The sequence below is a fragment of the Cricetulus griseus genome, chromosome 9 (genome assembly GCF_003668045.3).
Source record: "Cricetulus griseus strain 17A/GY chromosome 9, alternate assembly CriGri-PICRH-1.0, whole genome shotgun sequence".
Classification (NCBI taxonomy): Eukaryota; Metazoa; Chordata; class Mammalia; order Rodentia; family Cricetidae; genus Cricetulus; species Cricetulus griseus.
The window spans coordinates 4,526,441-4,540,770 of record NC_048602.1 but is presented as its reverse complement, the minus strand read 5'-3'; the positions used below and the strand labels follow the sequence as shown (position 1 = coordinate 4,540,770).

At 48.4% G+C, this 14,330-nt stretch overlaps 1 protein-coding gene and 1 long non-coding RNA gene across 2 annotated transcripts; one reads left to right on the top strand and one right to left on the bottom strand.

The window, feature by feature from the left end:
- Nucleotides 1-4,105: 4,105 nt before the first annotated feature.
- On the bottom strand, nucleotides 4,106-6,114 carry LOC113837341 (androgen-binding protein homolog). Its single transcript, XM_027431124.2, has 3 exons — nucleotides 5,966-6,114; nucleotides 5,307-5,488; nucleotides 4,106-4,329 (listed from the first exon to the last, which is right to left on the bottom strand). The coding sequence occupies exons 1-3, from the start codon at nucleotides 6,024-6,026 to the stop codon at nucleotides 4,228-4,230; spliced, it is 345 nt and encodes a 114-aa protein (XP_027286925.1). The 5' UTR covers nucleotides 6,027-6,114; the 3' UTR covers nucleotides 4,106-4,227.
- An 880-nt stretch (nucleotides 6,115-6,994) lies between these two features.
- On the top strand, nucleotides 6,995-14,059 carry LOC100773579. The gene is made up of 3 exons (XR_004771228.1): nucleotides 6,995-7,124; nucleotides 12,887-13,074; nucleotides 13,917-14,059. It is a non-coding gene; the product is annotated as an uncharacterized LOC100773579 (long non-coding RNA).
- Nucleotides 14,060-14,330: the final 271 nt, after the last annotated feature.

Here is a 14,330-nt window from a genome sequence, read left to right as displayed (position 1 = left end):
TCTCTCTCTCTCTCTCTCTCTCTCTCTCTCTCTCTCTGTGTGTGTGTGTGTGTGTGTGTGTGTGTGTGTGTGTGTGTGTGTGTAACAGCTCTGGGTGTCCTGGAACTTACTTTGTACACCTGGCTGGCCCCAAACTCACAGAGCTCTGCCTGCTTCTGCCTCCTGAGTCCTAGAATTAAAGGTGTGGGCCACCATGATGCCATGGCAACATGCCCAGCTCAGTCGCTATTCTTGTTTTTCTCAAGTGTCAAAACCTTTAAGGTAGTTAAGTTTCTTATGTCAACATCTTCTCTCTCTTTTTTCATGAATCAGAGCCCTAAAACAAGGAGATTCTAGCTTCTTCTTCTTCTTCTTCTTCTTCTTCTTCTTCTTCTTCTTCTTCTTCTTCTTCTTCTTCTTCTTTTCCTCCTCCCCCTCCTCCTCCTCCTCCTCCTCCTCCTTCTTCTTCTTCTTTGGTTTTTCGAGACAGGGTTTTGATGTGGAAGTGCTTCTGTGTGTTTGTCTTACTGGATGATAAATAAAATGCTGTTTGGCCAATGAGACAGCAAGTTAGACAGAACTAGGAGTCAAAGAGGATTCTGGGAAATGTAGTAGAGCAGTGGTGATCCAGGCAGGAAGTGACATAGCAAGAAGACTCATATTTAAGAAAGGAAAATCAGGAAGTGTCCCCTTTCCCCTTCTCCTCCTCCAGTGGCGGGATGTGAGCCACCGGCAAGAGAGAGTGCCAGCAAAAGGCATCCTCTATAAGGTAAGTCTTATAACATATATAGATTTATGATAATTAAGACTGAGCTAACAGATGAGAAATCCTAGTCATTGGCCAAGCAGCATTTGAACCTAATACAAGTTTCTGTGTATTCATTTGGGCCCTAACTCGGGAGGGCGGCTGGCGTAAAGTTCACACGTGGCAATGGGGCTCGGCGGTTTTTGGCAGAAACATTTATTATAACAGGGTTTCTCTGTGTAGCCTTGGAGCCTGTATATATCTCACCAATAAAATTGTCTCAGGATTGTATTGTGTATAATTGAATAATTGTGCTTCTAGTTACCTTGTATTTCACAGTTGATTTTCTAAGATATTTTCACCTGATGTAGTTTTTCCCCCCACAACTGCTAGTAAACACAGAGGCACTTTCTAATGAAGAAAGTACCCTGGGATACAGAAATGGTTCAGTGGTTAAAAGCATTGGTTGCTCTTCCAGAGAACAGGTAGTTGGTTCCCAGCACGCACACAGCAGCTCACAACAGTTCCAGGGGATCTGATACCTTTTTCTGACCGTCAGACATAAACACACATGAAGGCAAAACTACACCTAAAATACAAATAAATAAAATCTTTTTGAGGATGGTTGACTGTATTTCATGATCCCAATAAGACACATTATATGGATAAAACAGAGTTGTCTGATGACCTGCACACAGTCATGCAGACATGGTTTCTATGGAAACCTGGGATGCCTAAAAGCTGGAGTCTCCATCTGCTCAAATAAAACTCCATTCTCCTCAATCTTTTCCATCATGATTGTTGTTCTTTGCTGCAGCTTTGGACAATGGAACACGATCCACCAAACTCAACAAACCAACATAGAGTTTATAGGGAAAGTTTCCCTAAGGAGGAGGCTCAGGCCAAGGAGAGGGCTATCACAGAGTGACAGGAGGATGCTGAGGAGAAACCACCAGGGTGGAAGAAGGAGAGGAGTCGGGAGCAGGAACAGGGCCAGGTTGCCCAGGACTCAGGGAAAGGGAGAAGCCAGAATATCTATCAACAATGATCCTACCTGGAAATTTCTTTTCTTTGTTAACCAAACATACCTGATGCAATACAACTGTCTTTAACAATTATTATGTTGTTTGTTGTTTATTTGTTGCTTTTCAAGACAGGGATTCTCTATGTTACAGCCCTGGCTGTCCTGAAACTCACTTTGTAGACCAGGCTGGCCTTGAACTCAGAGATCCACCTGCCTCAGACTCTCAAGGCTGGGATTAAAGGCCTGTGCCACCACAGTCACCACAAAAATTTTATTCTCTCTCTCTATCTCTCTCTCAAAGATACTCACTCTCCTTCTACCATACAGGTCCCGAAGATTGAACTCAGGTTGCCAGGTTTTGAAAGGGTCACACTACTGGCATCCGAATTCAAGTAAGGGAATAATATGAACTCCAATGTCATTGGGTGAGCAAATTTCCCAGGACAGAAAAATCTGGTGTCTTCTAATTTTATAGCATTGGAGACTATCTGAAATAAAATCTTTCTACATTTCTGAAGTTGGCTGCAGTGCTTTCCACAGAAATCTCTCTCTTAAAAAAAAAAAAGGTTTCTTTATTATGTATACAGTATTCTCTCTGCATGCCAGAAGAAGGCACCTAACCTCAATACAGAAGGCTGTGAGCCACCATGTGGTTGCTGGGAATTGAACTCAGAACCTCTGGAAGAGCAGCCAGTGCTCTTAATCTCTGAGCCATCTCTGCAGCTATCCACAATGATCTTGGTATGTCCCCTGTAGAAGGAGGGAGACCAGAAAATAGGGACACCAGAGAGGCAGGTACCCAAGCCACTGTATCTGTGTTGTTCCCATCCACGAAGCTTCAAGGCCAGGCCACAGGGAGGGGGAGAAATGGACGGACACGGACGGACTGGTGGACCTCATCTTTTGATTGGAGACTCCACAGACTGATGAAACACTTGTAGGACTTCCTGGTTTGAATAATCCTGTCAGGTTTCAGATTTTAGTCATTCCTGGTGCTGAGGAGTTGGTGTGGAAAAAAACACTGGCTTGGGTTCCCAAAGCTGAAGCCAGTCTGTGCACTGGGGAGTCACTGGTTTGCACATGAGAGCTGTGATCCTGGTGAGGCCTTTTGGTCTCTCTAAGGGGTGGTCGCCCTTCCTTAGGAAGCATTACAATCTGTCACATCAGGAAACCAGTGAACACGGCACTCTATAGTCATAGTCTACTTGCATGTTTATCTGATACACTGTGTCCTGTCTGTGTGACTCTGCTACCAGCAGTTAGACTCTGGGTTCCTCAGCATGCTCACGAACACTTGCTCTGTTCAGTCTGTCTTCTCAGTATTCGCCACTCTCATTGGTCGTGCCGTCATTTGTATCTCCCTATGAACTAATGCTGTTCCTGATTTCCGTTTGTACCGATTGACACTCCTGTCCTTTTTACTTGTCTGGTGTTTTGTGTGTGAGCACATGAGAGAGCATCCATGCACAATCCCAGTGTGCACATGGAGGTCAAAGGACAATCTCGGGTGTCACTCCTCACCTACCTTGTCTGAGACAGGTCTCTCTGGTCATCTGACACTGGACTCCAGACAGACTTCTGGATATTCACCTCTCTCTCTCATCTCTGGACAGGAGCACGGGGATTATGGACCTATGCTGGCCAGTCTGGCTTTGCATGGGTTCTGGGATTTGAACTCAGGTCCCCAGTAATGCAAGGGGCCCTTTATCCCTTCAATCTTCTTCCCAGACACTCTCTTTTCTTTAGTTGAGCATCTACTCCTATCTTTTCCCTATTAAGGTTTCTTCTTTATTGTTAAGTTTTGTTTTTCTTTGTATGGCAGGGTCTTTCTCTGTATCACTGGCAGTCCTGGAAATTGCTATGTGGACCAGGCTATGAAAAATGGTGACTGTCACTAGCAGACCAAGAGAATCTGATAAACAAGCACACCCAAGTCATCTTCAGAGTCACTGCACTGTTATGGACGGATGTCTAAGGAACCAGCTGCCCTGTAACATGTGAGGTGAGAGCTGGGCACCTCATTTCTGTCCCGCCTGCCTGGTGACGGCTGCAGTGACTCACATGCCAATTACCCTGAGGTAGCTCCTGTCTTAGCGTCTCACATAGCTGCAGTCAGCCTGGCCTGGTGATGATAATGCCTTTAAATCCAGCACTCGGGAGGCATAGACAGGTGGACCTCTGTTACTTGCAGGCCAGGCTGGTCTACATAGCCACAAAAAAGATGTACTGCCTTTCCCTGGCCAGTCAGTGCCAGTCACCCTGCTCTGAGTGCCCACACATGTCACTTCTCTCATTGTCTTCCAGAGCCTCTGTAGATGTCACATGGCACCTTCACAGCCACAGACATGGAGACCAGAGCAGAGCTGCAGGTGTTTATTAGAATAAGCTTAGCAGACAGAACAAGGAGGGGACAGGTGTCTGGATTCCAACTTCAGGAGGGAGAGAGGACAGGGCAGCAAGATGGCGCTCGCATCAGCCATCATTGTACAAGGCTTGCAAAATTGGAAATGAATTCCACAAATTTGTGTACGGTGTCTTCGGCATAGTATTCCTTGCATGGTGACTGGACAGTGACTTCATGCTGGAAAACAAAAGGACAGAGAGGGTCTGAGGTGGTCACAGGCGAGGTGCACAACCTCTGCAAGGCTCCTCAGTCCCCGACGATGAGACTGCTCCTTGTCCACAGGGAAGAAAACTCCCTGCAGTGATTCATGTCTCCATAACACACTCTGCCCAAGGGAGCTGAGCTCATCCACAGCTGTCAGGAGGAAGTCTGAAAAGCCACCCTAGCCAGGCAGGGATGAAGGGAGAAGGTGCTGAAAGGCATGATGGGAGCTAGTCTGGAGAGTACACAGATGGCTGAGTGTTAGTTTTGATGGTGTCTCCCGTACCAGAGGACATCTGTGGTGACCATGTTAACAATACATCCCATGTGTGACTGTGTTAGAAGAAAATGTTTTTGGAGAGTGCTGTGGTTTGCAGGATGTGGTACTCAAAGCACAAACATCCTGAGGAATGCACTGTTCAAAACACACAAAGCTCCCTATACAAGAGCTTTGCTTCAAGAGCAGACAAAAGGGAATCAAGGAGCAGCTGTGGTGAGCGGCTGCAGGCACTCCGTGGGGGTGGGGGTGGCATCTAAGCCATGCAGGGAGGTTCTGGCCTAGCTCTGAGGATGCCAGTGGAAGGAGGGCTCCATCTGAGACAGGGGAGTAGAGTCAAGGGAGAAGGTGACACTGGCCAGTAGACAGAATTCAGAGACTTTAGACTAAGATGAGGGAGCCCCACCTGTGCATCAGTCAGAGCAAGGACCTCCTGTGTCCCTGCCTGCCCTAGTGTGGGGACAACCCGAGTTTACCCATAGCATGGGGGTGATTTGCAGGAGCTTGCTTACACCAGGCTGGCTGTGTACCAGGCATGCTGCATTGACATGTGCTAGGGTGGACACGGGCTTAAGTGCTCTGTTGTTCATCCCCCAAATATATTTTTGATTATATGAATCGCTTGTACATAGAATTGCACCATGTATGCATAGGGTTGGGGGCAGGGAGGAATTACCAGAACTGCTCCATCCAGGGCTTTGCCTTTCAATCCCAACTCATTGTAACATTCCTGGAGTTTGTCATAAGCCACCCTCTCCTGGGCAGTTGGGTCAAACTTGCTAATGAGGGCATTATTTACTCCCTTGTCGCCAGTGACCATTGTAGTATAGAGTTCAAAGTAAGGACCACAAGCTTTCGCTGAAAACATACAAAGAAAAACATCAGTAACGGCCACCAGGTGGGAGAAGCAGACATTCACATTTTCCAGCAACATCTACAAATGTCTAAGTGACCCTCCACACAGTCCTGCCCTCCCGAGGCTGCTGCCTCCCAGACACAGCACACAGTTTCCATAGACACGCACTCTCAGCAGAAGGGGATAAATGAGTGTACCAGCCTGCATATCTGACCTCCACAGAAGCCCACACATGACCCAGCTTCAACTGTGCATGCAGCTAAGGACAGGGCATCCGCACCACACCTCCTGCTCCCCATCCCCCACCCCAACTATCTCCATCCAGAGTAGTCAGCCTCAAGGGTCTTCAGGAGGACTCCTGACTAGTGACCTCCAGGGACCCCTTAGATCTGTCTCCTGCACTGCCTGCAGATCCATAAGGAGGTGAGATGGGGTGAGCTAGGATCAGAGAAGCCATCTGTCCCTGTCCCCATTCTCACTTGTCTGGAAGCCCAGCTCCCCAGTCACCAGCAAGGCCAGCAGAAGCAGGGTCCCCTTCATGGTGGAGAGTGCTGAATGCTCTTCTCAGAGCAGATCCTGCTGCCTTATAAGCTGCTGTCTCCCTGAGCCAGTCCCACCCACCCCATCCCTCCCAACCCCAACCCTGCCTCCCAGGAGTTCCAAATGCCTTTGGCAAGAGTCTGGCGCCTGTGGATTCCTGTCCCTCTTGCATGGGGGAGTGAGCATAGGAGCCCCTCCCACTCTGAAGAACAAAAGCCTGGACACATCCTAATGTCATCAGTTTCTGGACAGAAGTGGTTGTAGCTTTGCCAGAAAACGTAAGGACTGACCTTTCTAAGCAGCCACATGCTGAGCCAAGTGCCCTAGTCCTGCCCCAACTGTCACCTCTGCTTCCTGGTCACACTCCTCCTCACTGCTTCTGGCTGCAAGCATGACCTCTTCAGCTTTGAGGTGGAAACCCAGGGGTCAAGGAGGGTTTCTGTCACTGTAGGCAGCCAACAGCCCACAACACTGCTTTTGCCTGACTAGAGCAGAAGCGTGGGAATCTGGGGGCCATACTGTGTCCCTGGATTAGACCTCTCAGGACAGGGGACACCATCTGAGGCTTTGAGTGACTGGCACCCAGGGTGGTCTCAGCATGTTAGGTCATGTGGGTATCCTCGGGGGCTGGTGGTGTTTTTGTCCCCTCAACTGCATCCTGCTGCCATTCCCCCCTCACTGGCACGGTAGCTCGTTCCTGTTGTCCTGCTCTTGTCTTTCTCTCCTCTACCAGGAAGCAGCTCTCTAACAGTTCAAAGAGTAGAGTCCATGTGGAGGGATTCGTCCCTGTACCATGAACTCTCCCTTTACCCGGGCAGTGCTGTGTGTATGGACAGTCTCAAGTTCAAATCAACCTACTTCCCTCAGATAGACATTTGTGTCACCATGGAAACAAAGCTCTGTCAGTGTGGGGTTTTAGGCCAGGTTAATTGATGCAGGCTTTCCTCACTTTATCTGGGCAGTGTGGACCAGGGTCTGTATGGAGTGGAAAGGAGAAAGCAGCCTGGGCCTTCATGTCTCTCTACTTCCTGATTCTCGATGTGATCAACCAAGACAAGTTCCTGCACCCCGCCATGATGGACTGAATCCCTTCAAACTGTAAGCACAATGTCGTTCCTGCTCTGGGATTTTGTACTAGTTCACTAATACCTCACAGCAGTATATTTTAGCATGTGGACGGCCCTGAACTTAATCCTTAGCACCACACACAAATGGTCATGGCTAAGGAGATGGTTCAGTGGGTGAAGTACTCAGTATGCAAACCCAAGGACCTGAGTTCAGATCCCAGGACCCCTGCATAGAGGTGAGTGTGGTGGCATCCACCACTAATCCCCCAAAGCTCCAGGTTCAACACAAGAACTTGCCTCAGATATTAGGGTGGAAGGCTGTGGAGATAGCTCAGTAATTAAAGTTTCTCACAGGGAAGCCTGATGACCTGAGCTAAAATCCCAGAACCCACAACAGAACTGTCTCCTGATAATTGTCCTCAGACACACTATCTCTGTCTTTCTGTCTGTCTTTCTGTCTGTCTGTCTCTCTCTCTCTCTCTCTCTCTCTCTCTCTCTCTCTCTCTCTCTCTCTCTCTCACACACACACACACACACACACACACTCCCCTGAATATTTTCTGTGGATACTGGCACAGGAAAGTCTAAACAAGCTTTTGGTGGTAAAATATCAAACAATTTCAATAACAAACTAATTATCATCGTATTGAATTATGACCCAACTGTGAAATAATGTATGAATCCATGTTGGCTTTGAATGTTTCGATGAGCAGATAGGTAAATAGGAATGAAAAACTGTTTTTACAGAAGAAATCATGAGTACTTATATATGCTCCTCTCCTCTCAGGAGGAAAGTTTGCTTCCTTCAGTCCTTCAGTGTGAGCTCCATGTGTCTAAAGGTAAAATCAAGGTGGGCTGAGGCTGCCCCAGTTAGGAAAATACTTGCTCTGTGAGCTTGACCCCCAGAGTTTCAGTCTCCATGAGGACAGCCAGGTACAGTGGTTCACCTTGTAATTCCAGCCCTAGGGAGTCCACCCCTGGGGCTCCCCGGCAAGCCAGTCTAGACACATTGGCAAGCTCCAGCGTCAGGAAAAGACCCTGTGTCAAAAAATTACATGGAGATCAGCTGTTAGGAGGACTGAACCCCCACATGGCAGCTAACGACCCCCTGTAAATCCAGTTCCCCAGGATCCAACCCCTTCCTCTGGGGTCCACAGGCCCTGCACACCCGTGTGTAAGACTTTCCTGCAGGCAAAATCTCCATACAGAGAAAAGTAAATTATATCTTTTTACAAAACAGAAATCTGAATGTAAAATCTGTATGTTTATATTCATGCACACACAAGCACACACAGACATACATGTGCATACACATACATTTATATGGGAAAGCCCCTAGAGACACTTGATTGTCTATCTCTGGCTGCCATGTGAACACACATATGTACACCATGTGTTTTAGCAAAGATTACTATATTTAACCCCAGCAATCGGGAGGCAGAGGCAGGTGGATCTCTGTGAGTTTCGAGACCAGCCTGGTCTACAAGAGTGAGTTCCAGGACAGCCTTGAAAGCCACAGAGAAACCCTGTCTCTGTAAAAAAAAAAAAAAAAAAAAGATTTCTATTACTCAGCCAGTCAAAGTGGTGCACATTTTTAATCCCAGGACTCAGGATGCAGAGTCTGATGGATCTATGTGAGTTCTAGGCCAGCCCGGTCTACAAAGTGAGTTCCCGGATAGTTGTAATGCAAAGAAACCCAGTCTGGAAAAAGAAAATGTAAATACATAAATGAATAAAAAGATTAGTGTGATTATCATAAATACCTTGACCAAAAGCAAATTGAGGAGGAAAGGGTAGATTTGGCTTATACTTCCATAGCATCGTTCATCATGAAAGTCAGGACAGGAACTCAAGCAGGACAGGAGCCTTGAGGCAGGAGCTGACGCAGAGGCCATTGGGAAAGGGCTACGACTGGTTTGTTTTCCATGGCTTCCTCAACCTACTAGATGATATAACAGAAGACCACCAGCCATTAGATGGCATCAGCTGCAGGGGGCTTTGGCATCCCACAATGGTCAAAATTAATACAATGCCCGGCCAGGGAGTGGTGCTGGATACCTTTAATACCAGACTTGAGAGGCACAGACAGGTGGATCTCTGAGTTTGAGGCTAGCAGGGTCTACAAAGTGAGTTTTAACACAGCCAGGGTTCCACAGGAAACCCCGTCTTCAGGGGAGGCAGAGACACAGAGAGAAAATGCCTTACCAGCTTGCCTCCAGTCCAAAATTACGGAGGCATTTTTTTTTTCTTTTCTCGTTCTTTATTGTGTTTCTCTGCTTTTCCACACCAGGTTTCTCTATGTATCCCTGGCTGTTCTGAAACTCTCTGTAGATCAGGCTGGCCTCAAACTCAGAGATCTACCTACCTCTGCCTCCAGAGAGCTGGGATTAAAGGAGTGCACCACCACTGCCGATTGGAGGCACGTTGATCTTCATTGAGGTTACGTCTTTCTGATGACTTTACACATAAAACTAGCCACCACACAAGTAACCGCACCCAAAATGAACATATGGGCAAGTTCTCTCTCTCTCTCTCTCTCTCTCTCTCTCTCTCTCTCTCTCTCTCTCTCTCTCTCTCACACACACACACACACACACACACACACACAAGACACAAGACACAAGAAATCGCACACACACATATAGAACAACGTGAGTATGTAGGGAAATGATAGAAATATCTGGTCACAGAATGTTAATGGCTCAAGTGAGAATTTCCACTCAGTGGGGAAAGGTGTAGCTGTCATGTGTTCTCTGGCATCCAGAGTCAAGGCACTAAACCTCTGTGAGGTCTACAAAAAAATCCTGATGCCAGCTCTGACAAACTGGCAGGTGTCAAGCCCCAGTAGACATTTCATAGCCACAGGAAGCCCTTATCTCCATTCCTAATGCTTCCAAGGAATTAAAAGGCCTAGCTGGGCCTCAGCAGCCATGGGACCTGCAAGGCCATCAAAACAAGGACGAGAAGACATGGTGGACAGATCACGAGTGGGTATTAGTGCTTGGCACCTCTACCAAAAACGGTTACTGGATGCAGATCCTGTTTGGCTTGTGCGACCAGTAAGTTAAAGGCTAATGCCTCTCTAAGTCTTTGGCAAACTTCATCTGTCACTCCTGATGGAGAGAAATAACTGTCAATGCCTTTAACAACAAACCACTTAGCTCTGACTGATCAAAAACACTAAGAGTCTTTACTTTTAAAAATGAATTCCAGCCAAATTACACAAGCACTTATATAAGGTGAATATGGAGGGGGGCAAGGGTGTGGAGAGTTTGAGGCCAGTCTGGGCTATGTGGACAGATCCTGTTGTTTCATGTTTTCAGAAAGGTCTTGTTTATAGACTTGAGAGAAGCCAGCTAGCCCTGCAGCCCATCTAACCACCATGGTGGAGACCTCCTATGTGGTGTCCCTGGGACAGAGTGGCACAGGCCTTGCTCTCCTGAGCCCTTAGACATCTAAGGGACACAAAAGCAGCCAGTGAAAGAGGAGCTGGGGAATTGGGGAAAAGGGTGTAGAACCCCGAGCTGTGGTGGAGCCCAGGCTTGTTCTTATGTACAGGTCCACGTGTACTGTGGTGTTGTAATCTGTGTTCCATTGCTGTGACCTAACTCCCCAGACTCAGCACTGTATGTGGGAAGAGGTTAATTTGGTTCATGGTCTGGAGTCTTGACAGCCCCAGATAGGGCAGCCACATCTAGACACTGCTTGCACTGTGTGGACTCAGGGTGAGGGGTGGGGAGGTGAGGGAGCTGGTGGAGTCAGAACTAGAGCAGGGCTCGGCCTGCTTGTCACCACCCACATCACTGCCTCTCAGCACTGCCACACGGGGCACCAAGGCTCAAGGTGGGGCTGCTGTGTGTGGCCTAGCCGAGTTGCAACCATAGCTGCCTGTCCCTCTTACATAGTGTTTTACATTGTCGTAGTGATATTAACAGGGTCCACAGAGTAATTCTGGCTGGCCTGGCACTGCCTGTGTTCACCAGGGTGACCTCAGTCTCACAGAGATCACCTGCCTCTGTCTCCTGTGTGCTAGGAGTGAAAGTGTCGACACCACACCAGGCATTGGTAGTGGATTTTAACAGTGCTTACAGCCAGACACAGGGGAAGCTGAATTCACCACACACACACACACACACACACACACACAGAGTAACAAGAACACCATACACACTACATACCACACATACATCACACACACACAAACACACATGACACACAGATGCTACACACTCCACACACAACACTGATACACACACCATACAAACACATTACACACACACATGACACACACAACCCACACACACCACACTCACACACACATTCTACACACACACATCACACCTAACATACACATATACCACAAACACACACCACCTAAAACAACACACAAGTACCACACACACGCAGGACATACCATAGCACATTTCATACTGTAGAAACACACACACAATACACAGGAACACACCACACATCCACATACTAGACACACCACACACATACACCACACACACACACACACACACACACACACACACACACACACATATATGCATACAAAACACATACACACCTATGCCACACACACAGAGTCCACACATAATCCACACACACCAACACCACACACTGACATAGACATAACACACACAGCACACACATGCACCAGAAACTCACATACCATAAACACACAATATACACACACAACCCCAAACAACACACATGCACCCCTCACCACACATACATATTACAGAAACACATAAACCACACATCCATATGCTACACACACACACACACACACACACACACACACACACACACACACACACTCTCCCTTCTTAGGAGGTTTATGAACTCATGGTTAACCTGGGTAAGATTCTACAGGAAATACTCCAGAAACATCAACAAGAGGTTTAAGAGGTCCAGTTTAGCTGGGTAGAGCAAACATTTAATCCTACAAGCAGGAGGCAGAGGCAGGTGGATTTCAGAGTTCAAGGCCAGCGTGGTCTACACAGAGATGTTCCAGGACAGGAGGGCACTGTCTAGAGATGCTACCTCAAAAGAACAAGGAAGAGATCAAGTTGAAGGATGACTACAACAGCAGGAGGACTTCAGGGTTAGAGAGTGGTTCAAGGGAGGCCATGAAGCAAGGGAAAGATGGGGGCGGGGACAGAAACAGTCAGAGCAGGGTCCGCAAGTGTCTGGGATCTGGTCTATCCTAAACATTGACTACTGGTCTATCCTAAACATTGACTTTTAAGTAAACCTAGAGTTCCCTTCCTCACAGGGTGACCTAGGTCTCATCCTGGAGGCCTGGTTGAGGGGCCTGTTGCCTGGCTCCCTAGTCATTTCTTTTGGTCTTCATATGACATGTGACCTTGAGCAGAGCACTAAGAAGGAGACCAGGCTTAGCTAGGGCCCTTTGTTGACCAGGATCTTATCCTCTTGCCAAAATACACATCTCCCCTGACACAGCCCCAGGGAGTGTCACACAGGGTTCTGGGAGGAGTCTGGAGGGGCTCAGACACAGCCCCTCCCTGCCCACTGAGCAGCCCAGGGCAGGTATAGAAGGGACCTGAGCTAGGTAGGAGCACCTGCCACCATTACCATGAAGCTCCCTGGTGCTCTCCTGTTGCTTGGGGCTGCCCTGCTCCTGACCTCAGGGGGAGGTAGGTACTAGGCTGTGGGTGTTGGGGATTTTGGGGTCTCCAGGGCGCTCACACCTTCACTTCCCCAGCAAGGACTCCTGTGTTCTGACACAAGGTTTCAAGGGAGGATCCCCTTTTCTTTGTGTTCCAGATTGTGGCATTTGCCCAGCTATAAAGGAGGAGGTTGGGCTTCTAGTTGGCCCATCTGTGCCTGACTATCTGATGTTTGTTGAGAAATACAAGAAAGACAACGCAACTCTGGAAAATGCTAAAAATCTGAAGACATGTGTTGACAACAAGCTGACAGAGGAAGACAAGGAGAATGTACTCAGTTTGCTGGTGAGTTCTCGTGGGTCTGTCCCGGGAGCTGCCCTGCTCACCCCAGTTAGAGATGGAGCCTGGGCTCCTCCCCACCCCTGCAACTTCTCTGTGCATAAAGAAAGTTGGCTCTCCTAACTGCTGGTTTCAGGAGGATGGGGCAGGAAGGGACACTCAGGCAGCCTGAGCTAGGCCTGGCTGTTCACTCGGCCCAGCCAGACTAGACCCTGAGGATCCCTGTCCCCCCTGATACCACTTGGCCTCCATCAGTACTTCTGGCCCAGCCTTCTGGGTGCAGCCACACCAGTCGGGGCCCGGAACCTTTTCTCCAGAATGGATCTTTTATCCTAACTTGTCAAGTCTACCACCACATTCCCAAACACTCATTTTGTTCTTGTCCTTGGATCTCCAAGGCCACTCTGTGGAATCCAGGCCTAGGTGACTCAGGTGCAGCATGTAATTGAGCCCCTCTTGTCCCTAGAACTAGTAGGATCAGTCACCACCTCAGCTGCTTGTGTCTGAGGGTCATCATGTGACAGGAATCAGCTCACTTGTGGGGTCACACCTGCCTGCAGGCTCTCCTGAGCCACTCCAGGTCCTGCCCAGCTGCCTCTGCATTCTGTCCCTCATGTGCCCATGGTGACCTGAGTGCAGGTGACTCTTTCCATCAGGCTGGTCTGGAGGCTGTTTACAAGGCTTGCCCTGATGTGGTTTGAGGGAGACAGGATGGAGAGGTGGCTCCCTGATCCTAGTCAGGCCCAGGAGCTCTGGCACACAGGTACAGGTCCCTCCCTAGAGGTGTCCTCTGTATGATCAGAGACATCTCCTTCACCTCTGATGGCTCACTGGCTTTCTCTTTGCAGGCTAAAATAGATGCTAACAAATACTGTTGATGAATCCATCTGTGCCAGAAGACTCAAGGAAGCCACTTGCCTGCTCACCTGCATAGATGCAGCAAGCCCTACCCTACCCTCCAGGTGTCTAAACCAGGATTCCAACAATAAAAGCCTTGCAATTCACAGGGGAGCCTGGCTGTTTGGATTTGAGATGGGGCATTGACTAGGTTAGCGGATATGGGGGGAACAACCAGTAGACATTAAACCATCACTGCTCAATTGCAGCAATGACAAAATGCCCTGGCAGAATGCATTATGGCATGCCAGGAGACCAAGTCACTGCAGCCAGAGTGTCTGTGGGACAGGTCCATAGGGCACACACATGACCTCCCCAACTGAACTCCCAGGAGCATGAACAGTTAAGGACAGGGAGGCCCTGTG